Here is a 23,554-nt window from a genome sequence, read left to right as displayed (position 1 = left end):
AACTGTTTGTGTTTACCTACCTCTTGAAAAATGTAAAACCGGTAACGTTTTTTTTTTTTTTTAATTCAGAGTTGAGTGCATGTTTGTGCCTTTTGTGTAAGTTTAAGTTATATTAGGTGCTAAAATGTACATTAATTAATTATTAAGCTTTAGTGATTAAAAATATCTAGTACCCTACATGTGTTAATGCTGATTGTGCTGTTTATGAACAAGTTACTGAACAGAGCTTATTCAAAGCCTCCTGGCACGGTTAGAGAAGAGTGCCTGGGTTGTTTGAATGATCTGCTAAAATGAAGCAGCTGAAAGTAACCTGTCTGCATCTCAGTGGTTTGATTTCTACAGCTTGCCCTTCAAACTGGAGATGAGTTACTATTGCTGTTGTGGTTACTGTACTGCCACCGACAGTAAACACCATTCTTTAAACTTTATTTGCTATACTAACTTGAAACAGATAGATTAAATGTATACGACAGCGAGGAAGCAGACAGACAATGTTCAGAGTGCATGTACCAGAACAGAGATTCTCTTATAACAAGTAGAACAAAGGTAAAATACATAAAAGTATACTGAATTTACATATTTTCTGGCAGACTGATTTGGAACAGAGATTCCGAATGAGAGATTAGGGACATCATATTGACCAATCAGGTTAAAGGGAATCTCTGTTCTATTTAGATGTAATGGGCAATCACGGAGCGAGGTGCAATATACAGTGTGCTGTGGCAGAGGAGAGGCTGCGCTGGTTTAAGCTACCTGTCTGGTAACATATAATGCACACTGTTATCCTCAATGCATTCATCATCTGATCCATCACTGCTGCAGGAACTATGCCTAGATGAGGATGCAACACTACCTACAGTAGAAGGATACCTGCAAGCTGGAAAACAAAACAACATGTGGGCTTTATCCTGGCATAGCCAAGCGGCCTCCTTTCCCTCTTTGCAACAGCATGATGCCTTTCACATATCTTCTATCTACTGTACTCCTGAGCGATTTCCCTGCACTACACTGTTATTATCATCTAGACCTGCCTTGTTTTCATGCATTTTGCAGGCCTACAGTAAAATCAATTCAAGAAATCAAAAAAACATTGAAAATGATATTCTCTCTTCCATTGAAAATTACATTCTCTATTCAATGGTATGAACAAACTGGCTTTGCTTATCCTGTTACTTTGTATTTAGAATTAGTGTGTTTCTGATCTTGACATCGTATAATGCATGGCAAAAAAACTACAACAACATGGTCAAAAGTGGTTAAAGTGTACCAATATAATGATGTTTAAAAACAAACAAAAATCATACAAAACCGAAACAGAATCATCCACAGACTATTTGGTCATACAGATTTGCTCTTAAATACATTCACATTGGATTACATATACAGTACAGTTTATAAAAGACATTTACATGATTCCATTTGACGTTAGACTTGCACTCACAAGGACAAACGTTTTTGTAAGGCTCCCTTTTACTAAACAATAGTAAACATTTATGCTCCCCAAACAAAAGTAGAAAGTACATAAGGCGGAAAAACTAGACAATTGAAGTAAACTGAACATGTGTCAGTGATCCACTATAGCTATGTCAGCTGTGTGAGATGTGTGTGCAACTATTCAGCAAAAACAATAGGTAAGCAGAAGGATCTCAGTGACTTCATAAGAGTCTTGATCATGAGTACACATGTAATCAGCTGGCAGTAGCTGTATAGGGCAATGCATCAGTAATACTTTAAAAAGCAATCGGGATTAAAAAACAAGAGAGTCTATTGCAATCTGGATCCCATGAGAAATATATCATTATTTGGTTTTATTTTCTTCTTTTTTTTTTTTTGGCAAGATAAAATAAGGTTCACAATGTTATTAAAACAAGTGTCTTCAATTGCACTTATTCCCTCTGAATTACCATCCATGCCATTCAAACATTCTTCATCTGTTGGTCTGTAATAAAAAATAAAAAATGTAAATGTATTAAATTTGTTAAGAAGGTACAGGGTATTTTTGTACTTGTAGGGTTGCCATTTTAAATAGGAGTTCATTGGCAAGGGTACCCATCAAATTCCCAAGGGGAAACAGATCATTCATTATTCAAATCAAGCTCTCCACAGGTGAGGGTCATTGGTGCTGATTGGGTTCATTTTCCATTGCAAGTGAAACAAGTGTGGAAACAGCTGCTTGGGTTTGTGTGGATCACTGTTCTTTACAGTCACCACAAACCCAAGCAGCTGTCTGGAGCACTGGATATGAGGGCAGCACAGTGCCACCATGTGGCAGGACTGTAGAAAATCAGTGTTCCTTGTGATTGGCCTCGGCAAACTATTGAAAAGGTAGGTGACCTTTGTACAGAATTAGGAAACAAATACTGACTAGCATAACACATATGACTTATCAATGCGTATAACATTCAGAGTTAATAATAATAATAATAATAATAATAATAATAATAATAATAATAATAATAATAATAGTGCATTTCATTTGTCTGTAGGGTAGATCTGAATTTACCTGCATCTGGTGATAAATCCAGTCCAGGAAATATGTCACATTGCCATACACTCCGGGTTTGTTTCGCTGGGCACATCCATAACCCCAGCTTGTGTCTCCCATCAACCACCACAGCGAGTTCTCCTGTGTAACTAATGGCCCGCCACTGTCACCCTGGAACAAATCGCAGTTTCCCTTTAAATTAGACTTCAAGGTCACTTTTTACTGTTGCTAATGCCAAGGTAATGTTCCTCTTCAAGGTTGCTGCCTCCTTTCCCTTAAAAGTTTTCCATAGTGAAAGCATAGCAACGAGTAATACAGCTCAGTGAAAGCATAGCAACAACCAATACAGCACAGAGAAGCATAGCAACAAGCAATGCAGCACAATGAAAGCAAAGCAACGAACAATACAGCACAGTGAATGATGGTAAAGCATAGGTACACATTGTAAAGAATAGCAAGGTCTGGTAAATCACATTAATAGACATGTCAGCCAGGGTAAACTATGATATATTCATAGTATAACGGTGGGAAAACATGGGAAAAACACAGTGGTAAACTTGTATAAGACTCTAATTGCACAAGCAGTTACAGGGCTCCTAACCCTCTCTTACCAGCAAAGATCAATCAATCAATCTTTATTTTATATAGCACCTTTCATAGTGGACCACCATCACAAAGCGCTTCACAAGATGCAGTAACAAGAAAATCCATAATACTTTAAATACAAAGACATGCATAATACATGATATACAGGAAAAAAAGCATAATACATTAACTACAGTGGAAAGTGCATAATACATGAAACAGTATCAGCAACACAGCAGCTAATAGCAGATATCAGGCTTAAGGAGCATGGAAAGCAAGAGAGAACAGGTGGGTCTTAAAGAGTTAAAGCGAGCAATGGTGGGAGCATCACACAAGATGGCCAGTCATCTTTTTTGTAAGCCAATAATAGAACTGGTACAGCTATTTGTAAGTGAATGCTGTGTTATTAGCTAACCCACTTCTACATGGTGGCAAACTAATTTATTTATTTATTTATTTATTTCTTAGCAGACACCCTTATCCAGGGCAACTTACAATTGTTACAAGATATCACATTACACATTATTTCACATTATCACATTATTTTTACATACAATTACCCATTTATACAGTTGGGTTTTTACTGAAGCAATCTAGGTAAAGTGCCTTGCTCAAGGGTACAACAGCAGTGTCCCCCACTTGGGATTGAACCCAGAACCCTCCGGTCAAGAGTCCAGAGCCCTAACCACTACTCCACACTGCTGCCCCATAATCACTAGAACTGGTTAGATGAACTTGACCAAAGTAGTCTTGCGACTCTACCAAGCAGAACATGCATTTGTTACCTGACAGGAATCCACTCCACCTTGCAGAACCCCAGCGCAGATCATTGCCTTCGTTATCAACCCATTGTACACTTGGGCACTGTTACAGGTGTCCCGACCAATAGCATTGACCCGGGCCATCAGCAGATCCTCAGTAGAGGCTCCTGAAACCAAAAACAGAGAAATGCTATAAACGTTGAAAACAGACACAACGCGCGGAATGAACAGAAAGTAAGAATGCGTTTGTTCTGAATAATAAATGTATAAGAAATGTCCTGCCTGGCTTATTTGAGTATAGGTTACGACGCTCACATGAGGGGTGTGTGGTCGCTGGTTTGTGTCCCTCCTCCACCCTGTTACACTAGGTCCGACTTGAACCCCGGTCCTTAAAGTGAAAGGCTTGAATATATTACTGCATATATTACTAAAGATTTGAATATATTACTATACCTCCTTCTCTCGACGCTCCCCATCCAGATATCCAGTATTGACTTGAAGGAGCTGCCTGCAGACCCACATTTGGCAAACAGACTGGCTTTACAGTATCTGCAAGTAAACCAATTCCACAGTGAAACGCTGAAGCTATACCCTGGACCCCAGGGCTTCCTGAAGGGGAGCATGGGATGTATTCTCAATGCAGATCAAAATGCTTTATACAGGAGTGGAATATTGATTCAGAAAAATACTGGAATAGCAGCTGGCTGGTGTTAAACGGTCATGATGATGGACTAACCCTGATTGACTCTGTTCTATCCCCAAAGCATTGCGTTCTTGAACATTACAGCATGGGTAACTGTACCGGGGTTAACTACATTTCACTGGCTTCAAACCTAGTTCATGAAATGAGCGGTTAAACAGTACAACGGTACTTGCTTACTTGAGAATGCAAGAGGCCTGGTCAGTTTCATGAGTGCAATGTCATTGTCCTTTGTTTGGCTGTTGTAATTTTTGTTGGCAATAATAAGAGACACAGAGGATCCTGGGACGGTCTGCATTTCTGTCAGCGTAAGGAAGCCACCAACTACCGTCCAATAAGAAGCATGAGAATACCTGCAAAACAAAACAAAAATGAACAGATGTTGGGGTTCAATGGGCGACACCGGCCTGTATACCTTTGAACTCAAGGTCTAACTGCTGTCCATTTTCTGCAATATGTGAACCCACAGTTCTATTGCAAATAATGTCACATAATAACACTCCTTATACTGTAAGCCTGCGTACCGTAAGTGTATACAGTATATATTAGGAAAAGGGAAGTGTTTAATGCTTTCTATTATTTTATAGAAGACATTGTTTTCTAATCTGTTTGATACTTCCCCATTTATACACAGTTATATACGGACGGATACATAAATGTACTGTGCAATTATATATATATATATATATATATATATATATATATATATATATATATATATATATATATATATATATATAATGTGTGCCCTTGTATTAGTAATAGCTGTGGTTGGATTCTGAATTCCATTGGGATACAGTGGGTGTTGTGTCACTGCAGCTGCAGAGGAGATACTGAAAGGAGCTCTTACGTTTCTACACAGTGTGCTGCTGTCACTATCCAGTAGGGGGTGATGATGGTGCCACCACAGATATGATGCTTGTTAATCTGGAGACTGACTTGCCATGGCCATTCCCCTACCTGGGCCACTGTCCCTCCAATAATCCGAGTCGAGGGAGTAGATTTAACACCACAGCCTGCAAGTACAAATAATAGTCAACTCACATGGCTGAGTGCATTCATCTTTTAAAGGTATACATTCTACATTTTTCTTTGTATTGAATTTATTACTATATTATATATATATTATAGTTTGTTTCATGTTATAGGCACCTTTTGTTTGCCTCTGATAATGGTTCCAGTTCGATTTGTGTAGCTCCGAATTGTTACTGTGATTGGCTGCAAAGACAACAGAGCTAGCCAGAGATTGGATGTTTGCTGGGTTTGTTTTTCTTGTGTATCGTTTTCTAGTAACTGAAGACATTGCATTCTGGGAGATGTAGTTGTTAGTGGAAGTTTTATGGGAGGCAGACAAGCTGTGCAGCACAATAGCTATGCATATTTTTACACATTCAATTTCAATTTAGTTTGTATTTCGGATTTTTTTAGCGAGTAAAAACGACAAGCACGCAGCTTCCGCTGGTTCCTATTACTGACATGATGTTTTTGTAACACAGGCCTTCAGCGGGCTTTCTCAGGGGTGAGCAAAGAGCTAGCACATGAGCAGAGATAACGCGAGCACAATCTATAGCATGCCATTATTATCCTGAATAGAAGCAGAATATATCACAAAAAGCGTACTAGGGTCTGCAGGATCGAAACACGTCCTTCATTTAAATCATTCAAATATGAACCTTCATGAGTTTTCTTTCTGCATCTTTTTTACTAATAAGCCTAAAACTGATAGATCTTTGGTCTATTTAATCATTATTTAAACGGTCCGATATACTATAAGCCTGGTACATAATAAGCCTGGCACAAATTAAATCTGGAGACATCCGCTCTTTAAATGATGCACTTTACATTATGCACTCATTTAATCTGAAGAATGCTGAACGGGTGTTGACTCAACAGGGGTTTGGACAGAGACACAATACACTATTAAATACAGTCCAGCCTGCTTCATATCACTGCAAAGGGACTGAGCAGAAACGGTGACAATAAGCAGAGTGACATGATCGGGAGGTCATCAATAACCTAACAAGCCAAACAAGCCTGTGCATACTTAACCCAGCTGAAGTTCTCTTCTGATTCCTCGTGCTTTCCTGTACGCATTCTTACACTAGTACAAGCCCATTGAGAGCTGTGATCACAGGCACTCAGAACTGCATTCCTGTTTTTAACAATCTTTGAGATGGTTGAAGGCTGTGAAGAAAGCCTGTCTTTCTGGAGCAATTATTTCAGCCTTCGTGGCTGTGTTGAAATCGTTTCGCTTCCGAGCCTGTTTTAATATGCAATGCTCAGAAAAACTCGCACACTTCTGATCTCCATGAGTCCAGCTGGGTGATCATGTGACCACAAGGCTGTCTAGTACGGTGTAAACACAATGTTTATACAGGACGGTGACGCAGGCTCTTTGAAGTGATATTAAAGTGGGGTGGAAATCAATTGTGTGACTGTTACATGTCAGTGATATTAAGCAGACTGTGGCATTAACCAAAGTGATATTATCAGGAGCTTCTTTACATTGACTCCCATTATATAGTGGTCAGGAAATTTCAATCCGGTGATAATAAGCGGGCTGTGATATTAACCGATTGTGAGTGTAAATAAAATGAGTCTTGCTGTAGGTTTTGTAAAATGGAACGCAGGTGTAATTCGCTGATTGCCCAGCAGGTGGGTGTAGCGTGCTGAATAAAAAGGAACAGCTTACCTATGCAGCGCAGTGTGACTACTGATCCAGTTGAACACCAATTGCTGCAAATGAAGCAAGAAATAAAATAAAAAAGACTTTTGTTTTGACTGTTAGTGGAGTTTCATTTGGTTAAAGGAAAGCAGTACATTTACGTTATATTTTTATATATGTACAGTAGAATAATGGGTTTAATTTGAATTACCACATTTTGCGATAATTATTGATTGACAGAATTCCATACACGTTGCATGTTGCCAGGATATTCTCAAAAGGTCATTCAGCTCATAGCTATTTGCTTTTGTGCTCTTATCAGTAATTGCTTGAATCATTTTAGGCTTGGCTCCTTAGAAATAATATAATACTGTATTACACCACAACCAAAAATAATAATCAATGGTTATCCAGCTACAAGCCTGGGTGAATTCACGATTAAATACAGCAGGTTTAAATATGCCTAGGTTTGATTTTTACAATACTTGCCTTTGCAGTACCACGCTGTCACTATGGTGTATTACACTATGCTATGCTGGCACCATTGCACTGTGCTGTAATTCCTTTTCATGACAATCAGATTCACCCTGAGGATGTGCACCAATACCTAACCCCAATGATGTAAAACAACATGCTCTTCATTTGAATAAGTACAGAAAGAACAAAACAAACCTGCTCGTCAGCATGTTTTGGAGTTTTCCTCCTGTATTACTTAAACCGGAGTCCAGTTTCATAAACCCACTGGATCCACTAGAGATTTGACTGGTTTTTCCAAACTGTAAGTATGTGTCTCTGTGAAAGAAGAAAAAAAACAACAACAACTATTCATTATCCCCATATGGAGGTGTGATGGCATCAGTGCACAAGCAGGTTATACAGCTGTTCACTGGTAAAGAACGACAGTATAAACAGGCTTTCTCGACTAGTGCCAATTGAATGGCATTTCTCTTGTGAGCTCAATAATATTTATAACTGGTGTACTTTGTGTTAATGAGTGTGCTTTTAACAGTAACTGCACCCACAAAACATCTGCTGCGTATTTCACTTTTCAAAATGAACTTTCCAGCTCATTAAAATGATGTGCACATTGTGGCTTGGTTTTCAGCTTTTTACTCAATCGTCATTAGCACAAATAGTTTAGAAAGTAAAAATACACCCAATACAAAATACCAAAACCAGATCAAAACAGGTCAGACATTTAATTCATGTAAAACAAAAAAAGGGTATAGTCCTGCTACAGGGATACACGTAAAATTCCTACAATATTGCATAGCTGTTTCACCCATTCCACGTTTTACTACAAGCTTGATTAGCCACAGTGTATAGCGAACAAGCTCAGGTGTGTCTTAAGTCAGAGTGAGACCAGAAATGGATCAAACCGCTATGCAACGGGAGTCTTTTCCATCCCTGCACACCATAAAAATGAAGCAGTAAATACAGTAAACGTGTCCTAGGGGAGGAGGTGGTAGAGGTGCATGGTGTAAGCATGGCAGCCACTGTGCTCTTATGTTCTTACCTGCTGTACCCTATCTGTTCGCAGGAGCTTTTGCCATAGCTATCACTCCAGTAATCCGCGCACACTGGCTTCCAGGACTGGCTAGTGGGGGAATAGGCCTGCAGAAGGAAGTTGGATCCATAGAGCCGGACTGCAAGAAGAACAGACAGGGACAGGTCAGCAGCTGACTCACCTTTACCCTCGATCATGAATCAGACAGGGACAGGTGAGCAGCTGACTCACCTTTACCCTCTATCATGAATCAGACAGGGACAGGTCAGCAGCTGACTCACCTTTACCCTCTATCATGAATCAGACAGGGACAGGTCAGCAGCTGACTCACCTTTACCCCCGATCATGAATCAGACAGGGACAGGTCAGCAGCTGACTCACCTTTACCCTCGATCATGAATCAGACAGGGACAGGTCAGCAGCTGACTCACCTTTACACCCGATCATGAATCAGACAGGGACAGGTCAGCAGCTGACTCACCTTTACCCTCTATCATGAATCAGACAGGGACAGGTCAGCAGCTGACTCACCTTTACCCCCGATCATGAATCAGACAGGGACAGGTCAGCAGCTGACTCACCTTTACCCTCGATCATGAATCAGACAGGGACAGGTCAGCAGCTGACTCACCTTTACCCTCGATCATGAATCAGACAGGGACAGGTCAGCAGCTGACTCACCTTTACCCTCTATCATGAATCAGACAGGGACAGGTCAGCAGCTGAATCGACTTTACCCTCGATCATGAATCATCTCTGCTGTTTCCAGGGAGATGCCACACTGGATTTGCTTGATGGCAAACACAGTCAGCCAAGGGTTTTTAATCTGAATGTCTTATGCAAAGTAAATATTGCCGAGTTCACATGTTCACAACTGACGTTTACTGTACGATAATTACAACTAGCAAGAAACTACTCAGAACAACAATTCAACTGCTCCTTCATGCTGTTGCTTCTCTCTAATGGAATTTCCTCTCTCTTAAACTGGTGCCAGACTGTCTGCAATAAAAGTCCTTTTAAGTCATATTGTAGTATTGTAGCAACGGTACCCAAGGTTCCAGAATAAATCTACAAACCTACTCTATCAAGCAGCCCAGGTCTAGGTACATAGTAAGGGGCTGGATTTTGAACTTTAGCTTAAAATTGTCATAATAATGTCACAGATGAATAACAGATGTCTGAAAAGAGAGGGCAGGGTACGTACGGCACGTTTCCTCGTCTTCCCCTAGTGGACAGTCTGGTGTACCATCGCACCACTTCGATGAGCTCACACAGCTTCCTGAAGACCCACAGGGCACACCAAACATGCAGCTAGAACTAACTGAAAAAAAAGAAAAAAAATTCACTTAAATCTTCAGTATTACATCCGGAACTTTAAACACTCAACCGGAAGATATACAGCACTGCGGCACTAGAATTGAAACATACTACATAGTGATGTGAATTCGTACAGTACTGAATACACTTTCCATTCATTAATCCCCTAACCCTGCCTATTGTTCATCATGATCTTGCGCTCTGTTTGTTCATATTGGGGGGTGTGAGCTGTCATTAAATCAATAGCTCCCCTGGATAAAGTTTGCACATAGGTAAAAGGCTCTGCTATTTATATTCTGGTACTGTTGTGCAGTGGCTGTGGTTTTTATGACAGCCAGGCAATGTAGAAAAGCAGCTAGCTGAGCAAACACTTCAGTGGCGTTTCATTCCCCTTAGTTCTAACGTCAGATAAGTAACACCAACAGATTTGCGAGAAGGATGTATTTTCTCTGCTACGTTACACAATCTTTACTCATGATATTTTTTCTTCCAGAAAACCAGCAGAGGAGAGGCAGTCGTGTGAAAATATTCTGTATACCTGGTTTCTTTTTGTTTTTTTAAACCTTTTTTTTATTCTAATGACTGCTGTCTTTTTAATCTCTGATGCTAGGAAACTCAATGCTTCACACGATGATCCCACACCCCCAGTCGTGGAGGTTATAACCCGTTTGCATATCCCGGGGCCCTTGTCCAAACCCCAGAATGAGCTCCTACAGAACCGCCAGCCCGTATTCCAGACCCACTGGCTGCCAACACATCGTAAAGAAATGTGCCAAGTGATCTACAATTAACCGCTATTTTTTAACCAAATGTTCATTAAATATGTGAGTTTTAAGGGGGCAAACTCGGGCAACCTCAGTGGACCCCCATAGTGAGAAACGCTGAACTAAACATACATGCACCATTAGAAAACAATTCATAGCGTTACCTCTCGAATAGCCTAAGTCCAATACCTCCAGTCTCTACAGGTAACCCTTCCAGTACCTTTTCAGTTTCTGCAGGTAAATGGGTGAAGCACGAGTAGACTATGCAGGTACCAACGTCTGGCAGGTACTGTACCCACATATTCACACTATTGGACAAAACCCTTAAACACCATGCCTATAGAATTGCCACCACAGCAGAGAAACCAGAGCTAGAAACCCATAGTGAGGTGCACATGTAAACCCTCAGCCAAAGGTAAATAAAACAGACTTTGATAACAGCAGCACCCAAACACATGCGCAGTGGCTTGGTTTACATGGAAACAAGAAATGCAGACATGACAGAGCAATGCATGGCGATCCCAAACGTAACTCCTCATCAAGGCCAGGCCCAAACACAAAATTCACATTCGGGATTTGTTACCAATTTGTCTATGGCATACTGGGGCAGCACCCACAATTCGGGAGTCTCTTGAGGATTAATTCAGTACCAAATGAAGGTATTGCTTTTCTAACGTGTATAAAGCCAGTGATAAATAACCCAGGCCAAACCCAAACCCAAAGCAACACATCTCCACACCTAGAGCAGTCCATGAGAGTGAAAGGAAGCTTTACATTTTAAAAGACTATGAGACACAAGTGTGGTTTTGCTCTCTTTAAATGTATAACGTATCAGCCTCATAGACTAGCTTGAGGATTTCAGAAATTGATTGTTTTTTTTTTTTGTTTGTTTGTTTGTTTTTAAATAGTTGAAGCAAAAATCTAGATTTGCCCAGAAGAATGAAGTTGAAAAATATTAGTCAGAATAATGCTGTCAGAACAGAAGCTTCTCCCTTAAAGCAAGAAAATCTAATGCTCACAATTAGTAGCAAAGCCTTCCAGCACGGACTTGAAATTCAGTTACATACCTGTTTCTGGGGTGGGTGAGAATGTGAGTGAGGGCCAGAGAGTTGACTCAAAAACAGGTAAACGTTTTATAAACCCTGGGTGAAAGGATAATTAACAATCTTACATCAGTCAATATCTCAGGGTTAGGGAGGAAAATCGGCTGGGGCTAGCTCGCCTCATCGCACCCGTTTCAATAAACAATAATCAAATAAAACTAAAACGTGATCTAACTGTAGGGTGACCAGACGTACCGGTTTGCCATCAAAGGTCCTGGTGTCCCGACCTTTTGCTAAAACATTTTAAAAAGTCCCAGTTTTCAATCACTTCAAGTAGCGCGACACACTCGAAATACCTTTTGTCAAAAGCGTACAGCTTTTAGTTTATGGCACATTCAGTGAAAACAAAATATAAAAAGGTACTAGGATAATCAAGAACATTATTTGTATAGTGATTAACACAGGCATACGTGCTTATTCCTCAGTGCGCCGTGCGTTTTCATTTAGTTTACATTCAATATGAATCTACAATTGTGTGTACTGTAATTTTGTAGCTGTTTAGTTCTGGCGGTATTTAGCCTAGACACGACTAGCAGCGAGAGGTTGCAAGCATCGAATCCACCAGGTTAAACCACATCAACAACATCAATAAATAGAGCCTGACGCACTGAGTAAAAAAAAAAGAAAGAAAAAATGTAAATGTATTTAATGATGTAATATATTATTATTATTATTATTATTATTATTATTATTATTATTATTATTATTATTATTATTAATGAACTCAATATAAAAGTCGCAATACATATATAACAATGCATGACTTACTATCTCGTGGCCAGAAATAAGAACTAAAAAGATAATACTGAATTGAGAGGATGGCTATTTAAATAAGCATTACATGGTTGAATTAACCTTATCAGTTATTTAACAATGTGTCCCGGTTTTGAGCTTTGAAAATCTGGTCATCCCATCTAGCTGTCATGTCCGTGTGTGTATTTCATTGCTGTAGCCCACCCAGTCTTAACACCTCATTCTTTCAAACGCACCCTTGCTAAACACAACCACAACATGAAAGCTGTGCACCGAGAAAGGGCATAAAGTGAATCCACTTAAACAAAAGAGCTAGCTGCCAACAGGAAATGTATTCTCTCACTGATATAAACATTCCGGTAACAACAGCTACACACAGATGACCCTAGTTTCTGCTTTGTGGAAATAAACCTTGTTGACTGCCCTAATTGTGCTTGTAATGCTTCATATTGAAATTAATATGAAAACTGAACTCGACAAGTGAATGTCAAAGCGTTTAATTGAGTCACGTAACCTACAGTACTATAACGACACTATAACTCTGTTAGTCTTGGTTAATACAATGCCGAAAGATGTCCATTTAGATTTAATGGTCGTTTTAACAACCAAAAGTAATCTGAACTGAACGATAAGCCTCTGGAATACAAACGAAAAGGACAATGAACATTCTCCATGCCAACCAAACGCAAACCAAGCCCCCTGAGCACTGCTGAGAGACAACCTTCCTGCTCACCATCGCTCCTACAGTTCGCTTAGGCGGTACCACAGTGTGTCCAATCAGAAGCGACGGAATGGAAGGTATTCATGACAGCCTCATCTTGAGCTGCCTATCAAATTGCAACCTGTTCTACCTAGAATATTTTGAAGAAAGAAGCTGTGGTGTTTGACAGGTAAATCCGTGAGGTGCAAGATGATTAGGCAACTGGAGAATTTAACACACACACACACACACACTGACACACACACACAAACCGGAAAGCGAAATCCACATGTAGATGGCAATGCCTTCTCCAGACAACGGCGGCATCACTCCGTTTGAATTCTGAAAAAAACCTACCGCAACGGCTTTCCAAATCTGAGCCGTGCTGCTTTTCGCATCCTCAGTGTCTCGGCTGCTGCGTACCTATGCTAAGCAGGACTTCTGGAATTTACACCCTTATAGCAAGCGTCTGGCAGGGCTTCATAAGACTGCTAAATGTATTTAAATATATCACTGGAATGGATGTAGATTTTGTAAAATAAACACCAATAAATACCCGGTTAATAAAAAGATAAATAAAAAACGAAAACGAAGGGCCTTACATATATATTACATTATAAGTCAAGTTGCCACCATTGAAACCTAATAGCATCAATTACACTTATAATAAATCGCCAAGAGTGTAGATCTCGCACTCAAAATGTCAATGACATTTAAACCAAAACAGGTCCTATATAAACATAAATACATGACACCAGCTTTACATTTGTTTGTTTTTTTAGATTTCATCCTGCCGACATTCTGGACACGATCCTGCAAGCTAACCTGTTAAATCCCTTAGCCCTACAAACAATACAGCACATGCATCCCATTGTTCAAAAAAGGAAGAAGTTAGGCACACTACTTACCAAAATACCAGATGAGAAACCCTGTCACTCCCAAAATGAGTAGCACACCAACAACACTGAGAGCAAGAGCGACTGTCCTCCTGCCTGCAGAACAACACCGCGTTAAGAATGGAAATGGAACGGGTAGCACACAAAATATAGTTTGTCGATATACCTTTTTTCTATTATTAAACAACGACAACACAATCGTAATAACAAAAGCTAAAAAAACCCCACCAATAACACAACATGTACCCTCCCCAACTTCCCATCCGTATAAATTAACAAGTGGATAGTCTATACATCAAAAACAACACAATACATACAGAACAATAATAACAATAAACTAAAAAATATTCAACAGGTAGCAGGATGATTAAAAAAAATGTAAAAAGCATTTTTTATATCAAATTACTGTAGATGATATTACATATCAATACTTTCTAATTCTAGGGCAGTGAAAAAAATATATTATAATATTATAAAGAAGCTGTATGTCTTGAGGTCTCACAGGTAGGGTTACCATAGTTCCATGTTCATCAGAACAGTTCAGTTTTTTCAGCTTCCGTCGCAGTGCATTCTGGTACACTTCACCTGTCGCAGGTACCTTTCACTCGTTTCTTTTCTTTAAGAGAAACAGGCCTATATACCAGAATGCATTGGGGTGGGAGTTAAAAAACCTGAACTGTCCCAAACTGTCTCAGTGAACATGGAGTCATGAGGTCAGCCGCCTGGCCGGGAGCAGCCTGTGGATATACCTGAAGAGGCAGGTCTGTCCTGCAGGTATCGTTGAGGGGTGGGAATGTGCGTGGGAACTGAAGGGCTGTACTGCGGCACAGCTGAGGGGGGGTGCTGAGGTAGATACGGTGGGGGAGGAGCGCCTGCAGCTAGGTTGTATGGAGGGGGAAGGTCTTGTCCCTGTTGGAATCCATAGTTTATATAATATGGACCTGAATGCTGTGAAACCAAAAAAAAGAGTTATTAAGTTGTGTTTGTTTGTTTAGCCTTCAATAATAGCCTCTATCAGGCATAGCTTAATATGTTCTATGAGCATGAGATGCACATATTAATCTCTAAAGAGTGTTGCCTTGTGAACAAAGACATATTGGGGCAGCAGTGTGGAGTAGTGGTTAGGGCTCTGGACTCCTGACCAGAGGGTCGTGGGTTCAATCCCCAGTGAGGGACACTGCTGTTGTACCCTTGAGCAAGGTACTTTACCTAGATTGCTCCAGTAAAAACCCAACTGTTTAAATGGGCAATTGTATGTAAAAATAATGTGAAATAATGTATAATGTGATATCTTGTAACAATTGTAAGTCACCCTGGATAAGGGCGTCTGCTAAGAAATAAATAATAACATATTTATCTTACTGGTAATGTAAAAAATAAAAGAAACAGGAAAGTTTGTGTTAAAAAAAAAAACTACAGTTATTATAAAGTTCCATTATTCTCCAGAATCATCTAGCGATTATAGTCAAGGCCAGTTATCTAAAAAAAGGGGGAGAAGTCAAGCTGTGGTGTGGTGGGGTATAGAATGGGTTACATAGTCATGTTGAGACCGAATCACTTGGCTCCTTTAAAACAGCGATTTACAGAAATGGGGTGCAGTATACACAGTAGGTGATGAAATCACTTTGTCAGAGTGATCTAAATCAGGGCAAGCCTTTCATGCATGGCTACCTCACAGTGGGACGGATACAACAAACTCTCTTCTTGTCTTTATAGGGGACGTGTGGAAGATGAAAATGCTTGATAACCTCATATGACGATGCAATTTTTCTCCATACAAAGCAATGGTAAAAATGAGTTTTGAATATTTCATGCATGAAAGGGTTACACAAATACTTAGTCTTGCTGTAGTACTTATATTTGCACCCATTGAAAATGTGTATACTTTTCTCTTCAAGCAGTTACTTGACCTGGAAAGCACAGTATACATAATATTGCATATAGAGGGAGTTGTAGCTGGGGTGTACTGTACATATGAGCTCTCTTGTTTTGTTTATAGCTCTGTGCAGTTTTTAACTTTGTACATGGCATGAAGGGTGCTATATAAAAATGAATTTGTGTTGTTTTGTATTGTATAGTTCTGCAGATGTGTCAGATCAAATAGTATTTAGAGTTAAGAAAGAAGCAGGGATAACATTTTAACCCATATGAGCTTAAAATAAAAAAATAAGCCACTTTAAAACTATCAACTAGTGGTTCAGACTTTCCGGAGTGCATAAGAAAGAAAAGGATGTATTCCTGTATCTGTGAAACATTTAGCACTTACTGGATTTGCAGCCATACTTGTACTGATTAAATGCAGCTCTTCTGTGTTGGTAACTGTAATGAAAATGAATAGAACAAAAGAATAAATAAAACTCAGCACAGCAAGTTTTAGGAGTATCTAATATATGTATCAAGTTGTTTATGGGCAGCATTTACTGTATAATGAGTGTGGATAAGTGTTCAGTGGCTCCCTCTAATCAAGCTGAGAGTATTTCTCGCTCGTTCTTTGCTGTGCGTTCAAAGAATGCAGGAGTAAGTTCACTCAACTTGATTAGAGCGAGCCTCCCAACACTTACACACATATTATAAGTCATTAAATCTACATAAAAAAAACAAACGGAAAGCTGATATTAACGAACGGAATCTGTTTTACAGAAGCTGCCATTCTGAGTGCGAGATCTACACGCTCAGCGAAATTATAAGTGTTGCTGCTAATAGGTTCCAATGGGGACGCGACTTCCAATTACTATTAGAGAACAGATTACTCAGTGGAGCACAACCACGTCAGCTTGTCTCCAGCAGCAACTGAGAACACAGCGAGTGTCAGAAAGTACACCCTAAAGGCTGCTTCTTCAACAGACTCATAATCTTATTTGCAATTCAGAACTGATCAGTATGAGGGTTTGTTTTTAAAGAAAAAAAGACTAAATGATAGAGGGATCAGAAGTATTTGATACATCTAGATACTATTAATTAAAGCACAATAATGGATTTTGTTCATTAATATTCTCTGACATAAAATAATTCACTGTCGGGATCATGACTACTTGTTCTGAGCATGGGTGATGTCAGTGATTATTGATTATTTGGCCAATGATCTCTGAAAGAGGAACTGATACGACGATGCCAGTTCAGCGGGGTGGTCCGTGTCAAAGCCACTCCCACCCCCCCCCCCCATCAAGGGGCCTGCCTGCCTGCAATAAAGAGGAGGTAGTGAAGGTGGAGGACAGGGTTGTAACTGGGATTGTGTCGGATACAGCCAGGTGAGTGGTGTGATTTACCAACAGCTTGTGAGTTGTATAAGAAAGCAGTCAGCAAGGTAAATAGGAAAGCAGCAATCCACATTTATTTGGGCACTTAACAATAGCTCTTCCTTTACACTTATCCACAAACAGAAAAAAAAATACAAAATGTGCACGTAAAGGCCTATCCACTCAACAGTTAAAAACAACGTCACCAGCTGAGAGATCGTGATGCTGCCTAACTTCAGCCTGGGGTTTTATTTTCACAGAATACTTCCACGATAGGCTCACATCTTGTTGCCTGTTAAACCAACCAACCAACCAACCGTGTAAAAAAAGTACACTTTGTCCTTAATTGCTGTTCCTGAGTACCACCAAATAACTTTACAACCTTCCAGGACTTTTCTTCATCAGCAGAAAATAACTCCAGGGTACCATCTCTGAACCGGTCTAGGACATCAATCTGGATTTTAATGAGCGCTTCCCTTTAATGTTTAACTCTAGCTCAGACCGTCTGTGTTGTGTCCTTTATACTCATTAGTATGGACACGCATGACAGCAGTGTTTACTCCTCTGAATGTTTATGCAGCTCCACACAGAACTTCTTGAATTAGTCATCTCTGGCTTACAGATACTGTTAACGTGTATTTCACAAATATGGAACTGTTTTATTAGCAGCATTTCACATGCATCTGAACTAATCTATGTGGCATTCTCTGCATTAACCCAGTAAGTACCAAACTCAATCAGAACACAAGCTGTATGTATGTACAGTAATTTGCTACATTACAATGAGAATTACAACCACTGGAAATCTCTCTCTTTCCCCAGTTTATCGTGCCTAATGATGCATGTGAAAGTTTTCACTCCTGAAGTCTGCCCTGTCTTTTTGTTTCAATACATGTTGGAGGGGGAGTATTTAGGGAGTGTGTGATTCTCAACCAGTACCTAGGGGCAGAACTCCACCCCTACCTCTACAGATGACAATGGTAATCTGCACTGGTGTTGAACCATGAATCTGCAGAGTCTCTGATTTATAAAGACCATGCTGCTGAGTCAGCAGCACTTGCTGAAATCAAAAAGATTAATTTACTAATCAATAACTATACATAAGTCTGTGTGATATTTACAATCAAACCTCCAGTTTTCTGAAGCCAGGTATATTTGTAACCCGTACCTAATGAATCCATCTAACTTTCTCCTGACATGGTGTGTATATATATTATATGTGTGTGTGTGTGTGTGTGTGTGTGTGTGTGTGTGTGTGTGTGTGTGTGTGTGTGTGTGTGTGTGTGTGTGTGTAATATGTTAATTTCTCCTGATATGGTGTGTGTGTGTGTGTGTGTAATATGTTAGTTTCTCCTGATATGGTAGCCTATATATCTTTGTAAAGCATGTCTCAATAGAAAATAAAGGGTAAGGGAATGGAGTGTGCTAACAAAGGAGGAGCCTTGATGGGCTGAACGGCCTTTTCTCCTTCTCAAGCGTTTCTTATGTTCTTATGATTGAAATTGTCGTTGACTTACACTGTCCTCCCAAACCTCTTAGTTCGGGTGTCCAGCTCAAAACCAGGACGCATTGTTAATTAATTGATAAGACTACTTAAACCATTTAAATATTTGAATGGTTATTTAAATAACCATTCAAATATGGTTATTTAAATACTGTGGCAGCAGTGTGGAGTAGTGGTTAGGGCTCTGGACTCTTGACCGGAGGGTTGTGGGTTCAATCCCAGGAGGGGAACACTGCTGCTGTATCCTTGAGCAAGGTACTTTACCTAGATTGCTCCAGTAAAAACCCAACTGTATGAATGGGTAATTGTGTAAAAAAATAATGTAATTGTATGTAAAAATAATGTGATAACTTGTAACAATTGTAAGTCGCCCTGGATAAGGGCGTCTGCTAAGAAATAAATAATAATAATAGCCATCCTCTCACTCTTGGCATTACCTTTTTTTTAAAGTAGCTAGCTAATTTCAATACTCTCCTGGGTGTATAATTTGCAGCTAATTACTAGTTTAAGTAGTCATATTGTGTTACACGTATTGCGTACTTTTATATTGAGTTCAATAAAAAAAAAACTATTATTATTATTATTATTATTATTATTATTATTAATAATAATAATAATAATAATAATAATAATAATAATAATAATAATAATACATTAAATACATTTACGTTTTGGAATGTTTTGTTTTCTTTTTTGTAACTCGCTGGTGGATTCGGATACAACCTCCCGCTGCTCTTTCTGTCTGGGCTAAATCATGATCCCACCAGAACTGAACTGCTACAAAATTACCTTATTACACACAATTGAATTGTAGATTAATATTGAATACAAACTAAATGACAACACACGGCGCACTGAGGAATAAGCACGTACGCCTGTCACTTTATACAAATAATATTAGTTATCCTAGTACTGTACCTTGTTAGTTTTGACATTTGATTTTATTTTGTTTTCACTGCAGGTGCCATAAACTAAAAGCGGTTGTTTATATTATTTTGACAAAAGATATCGGTATGTCGCGTTACATGAAGTGGCTGAAAACCAGGACTTTTTAAAGATTATGAGCAAAACGTCGGGACACCGGGACCTTTGATGACCTTTGACGTCTGGTCACCTACCCTTAGTCCGCTTGATCTGGAGTGACCCAGGTCTAGTCTTATTCACATCTGCGCCCTCGGGGAAAATGAACACAGGTCTGAGTAACGCGTCTCAAGGACGAGGAATAAAGTCATCGAAGTACGACTGCCATTGAAACTGGAGAGTCGACAGCTCTATTACCGCAGTGTACAGACTATGTTCACCCACCAGCACTGTCTTTACAATTCATCAATTGCTGGCTTACAGTTATACTGTTGTCAAAATCTGAAATCAACTCATGTATTTCATTAAACATATAATTACTATAATGTGATTTAAACATTGAAATGTCATCGCCTGTGTTCATTTGGTTAATACGTGTTATCGTTTTAAGATTCATTTTACTTAATAAAAATATAATGGGAAAATAAGTAAAGATATTAACCCATTGTTAGCCGCCGCTAAACGCAGCCGGTACGGCTTGTTAATGAAATACTAACATGCCATTTAACACATGCTAGCTAAAATCAAGATATGCATGACGTTTTACAAAAACAAAAAGGGGAAACGTGCTACAGTTTCATCAGATAATGTATCACAATATATAGTTTAATGTTTATTCACGAAGATTCCCCCCCCCCCCCAAAAAAAAAGTCATATAGCCTATTAATAATAAAATTCCGTCTGATATTTTAACGAAACTGTTCTAAATGTCGCGTTCGTCTTAATAAATGATAATAAAGCCTTTTTCAGAGCTAAGCAGTTGTGAACTCCACTCACTTATCTATTTCGCTGAGCCTGTATCAACAAAAATACACCTTATGCCCCTACAAATTACAAAACCTAATTTACAAACAAAATATATCCCTATCACAAAACTAGTGCCATTTGTTTGTTTGTTTTATTAATACAAAATAAATATGAATAAAAAGGCACGTAACGCTTACCTGTGTTCTTTTTCGTTAAGTGTTACTAGTCCGTGTCCTTACTTCCAGCTTTGCCGGTACATTACTGTTTTGAATGGCGATACGTACTACACAGCTCCCTTCACGGCTTAAACGTAAACTACTAAGACCACACCTTTTTTTTTCGAGTGAGGTTAACTTTGGGATTCCTAATCAAATACTGTTGAAACAAAGAGAAGCTGAGGCTAGAGCTGTAACAGGTGACACAAGCACTTGACTGCTTTCATAAGTGTTCTGTTCACAGCCCCTGGTGAGAATTAGATTATTTCGATGGGTTTCGTTACACACACACACACACACAGTAGAGTATAACATCTCAACAGGTAATAAGTAATAACTTTATGGGAATTAAACAAAGTGTGCTGCATTTGTTTACAGTAACCATGCCTTTGTTTTTGTTTTATGCAAACAGGTGAAGTAAGAGCAAGGAAGATGACAAAGGATTCTAGCACAAGGAGGCCTCTAGCATTTGTATTAGTCTTGAGGGATTACTATCAGCCACATTCACAATGTGACCACTTATGTGACCATTTATTTTTGTCTTATGCCTTAGACAATCTTTTTATTGAAAGAACAAAACCAGGTCAGAATAAACCACAGAGGTACTCACTAACCCCAGCTCACCTTGGGACTGCCACTGCTTTTACACCTTCATGTCAGACTGAAACCACTGCGGAGAAGCAGGTGTGAAGCCTAGCTTCATCTGGTCTATCACCGGTGGGGCAATACTGCCCGTCATACCAACCCTCTATTGATTTCCAGCTATTGTAGTCCTGCTACTGCGTCCCTCCCTAATTCCACATTGAAATGTGTGTTTGCTTTCGGGGAATCAAATAATTAGCATAGAGATAAGGTTCTACTGAACTCTTTAGAGCGCTTTCAAATGTGGATTGTTTTCAAATGAACCAAACCAGGTTGGGTTGTTTAGAGCACAAGATCAATGAGCTGCACACTGAGCAAACAAGCACCTCTCCTGGGAAGTCTCTCAGAGTAGATGCAAACAGTCCATTTAGAGATGAACTTCAAATTGAAGATGAAGACAAACGTATTTAACCAGCATAAAGTCTAAAGAGGTTTGGTTGTTTCTGAAAACACAGAGGCATCCAGATTACACAAGGACATTTCTGGAAAGGAAATTAGTTTACTAACCCAGATTTAGTCTAATGCACATTCCACTTCCTTGTTGGCATTTGCAACATCACCTGACCCTCTGTTGTGGCGCTGAAGATATTTTCTTTCCTTGTTTATTTATGTTTTACTTTTATTGGAGATATTTTTCAAGCACCGCATGGCAGCTCAGTAAGGCTACACTTACTTCTTAAATTGCGTTGGTCTGGCCAAAGGGCCTTACCCTGGTGGACCTTGGAGCCAGTATTTCTGCAAATCATTTCCTATAGCCTGTAGGAAAACAAGCTGACTTTGTTTACTGTAAAACATTATCCCATGTCTACACTATGTAGGCGTTTAAAACAGTTCCCATAATTCCACCTCGATCTATGCAAATCAACTTGCAGGATAGACGTCTTTAAATATTACATAACTCAGTATCTCCCTGTCGGGCGTGATTTTTTAATTTAACTTTTAGAAATTTTAAAACGGTTGCTGTGAACTCAATGGAGTGCGAGAAGTTGCCAAAACTTTGAAATAAGCATTATAAAACAGATAGGAAACTTAACATGGGTCAATTATAAACTCGGTGTCATATATGTGTGCCAATCACATGCTGATGTAATATTACTGCTGCTGATATCTGATGTGTTCATGTAACTAATACAAGCTTAAGGGTGTTAGATACAGGGGTCTCTTTCTACTGTATTGCGTATACTTGTGGTGTATATAATGTATGCATTAAATAGTTGACAATACATACATAGTACTATATGGTCTTCCTGCCCCCAATACATTATCAATCACTACATTTGTCTTTTCCTCATATTTAATCATGGTACATTATTAGAAAAAAAACCTCACAGTCATTCAGAATATTTTAATTGTACTACAGTGTATTACATTTAATTGCAGTTATATAAATTCAATTCCATTTTACATTTCATTTTCTTTTATGCAATCAGATCACTAATAATGTATGAATACTGGGAAACCATCAAAGAAATGATCTTTGTGTAACACTGTATTTACGATGGGTGTAAAACAAATAACAAAACAATAATAAAAAAAAAAACTTCTTAACAAATACAGTATGTGACATTTAAAAATGCTACTCGATCCGCTAATGACCCATTTCTTTTGTTGTTCCCCGAGGACCTGTAAAAATCAAACTCTAATCCTGATCGTGCAGTGTTGTACTTAGTCCCGTGACACAAAAACATGCAGGTAGCAGGTGTGGCATTTACTATAAATAGATTTACCAGAAAGTACAGTTAGGAGTTGTTTGAACCCGACACCACAATGCCATTTAACCCAATAGAAGCTCTAACATGGTGTGGGAGTACTACAGACCACTGCGCTCCCATCTCAAGCAGAACTGATCCATAGCAAACGCTGAGCAGCATAGCAGGAGGGTATAAAATCACTC

The 23,554-nt window shown here is 39.2% G+C and overlaps 1 protein-coding gene across 2 annotated transcripts; it reads right to left on the bottom strand.

The window, feature by feature from the left end:
* Positions 1-1,253: 1,253 nt before the first annotated feature.
* LOC117407223 (transmembrane protease serine 2-like) lies at positions 1,254-21,233 on the bottom strand. 2 transcript variants are annotated; one of them, XM_059030794.1, is made up of 15 exons: positions 21,001-21,233; positions 16,503-16,555; positions 14,986-15,184; positions 14,249-14,332; positions 11,852-11,926; positions 9,908-10,024; positions 8,713-8,842; positions 7,869-7,988; positions 7,224-7,267; positions 5,382-5,547; positions 4,712-4,884; positions 4,285-4,380; positions 3,856-3,998; positions 2,504-2,656; positions 1,254-1,939 (listed from the first exon to the last, which is right to left on the bottom strand). In XM_059030794.1, the coding sequence occupies exons 2-15, from the start codon at positions 16,515-16,517 to the stop codon at positions 1,928-1,930; spliced, it is 1,527 nt and encodes a 508-aa protein (XP_058886777.1). In that variant the 5' UTR covers positions 16,518-16,555; positions 21,001-21,233; the 3' UTR covers positions 1,254-1,927. The 2 variants fall into 2 exon arrangements, with proteins under 2 accessions (XP_058886777.1, XP_058886778.1); XM_059030795.1 differs by lacking the exon at positions 11,852-11,926 and having other exon boundaries at positions 21,001-21,231.
* Between the last annotated feature and the right edge of the window lie 2,321 nt (positions 21,234-23,554).

Source organism: Acipenser ruthenus, chromosome 9 (assembly GCF_902713425.1).
Source record: "Acipenser ruthenus chromosome 9, fAciRut3.2 maternal haplotype, whole genome shotgun sequence".
Taxonomy (NCBI): Eukaryota; Metazoa; Chordata; class Actinopteri; order Acipenseriformes; family Acipenseridae; genus Acipenser; species Acipenser ruthenus.
The sequence above is the reverse complement of the archived record's forward strand: the minus strand, read 5'-3'. Positions and strand labels throughout refer to the sequence as shown.

Bases quoted from the DNA above. Each gene is read 5' to 3' on its own strand.
- LOC117407223 (XM_059030794.1), bottom strand. The intron at 7,268-7,868 runs GTTTGTTTTGTT...CTTCATTTGCAG, and splicing joins CAAAACATGCTGACGAGCAG to CAATTGGTGTTCAACTGGAT. The intron at 2,657-3,855 runs GTAACAAATGCA...GATTTGTTCCAG, and splicing joins GTGGAGTGGATTCCTGTCAG to GGTGACAGTGGCGGGCCATT.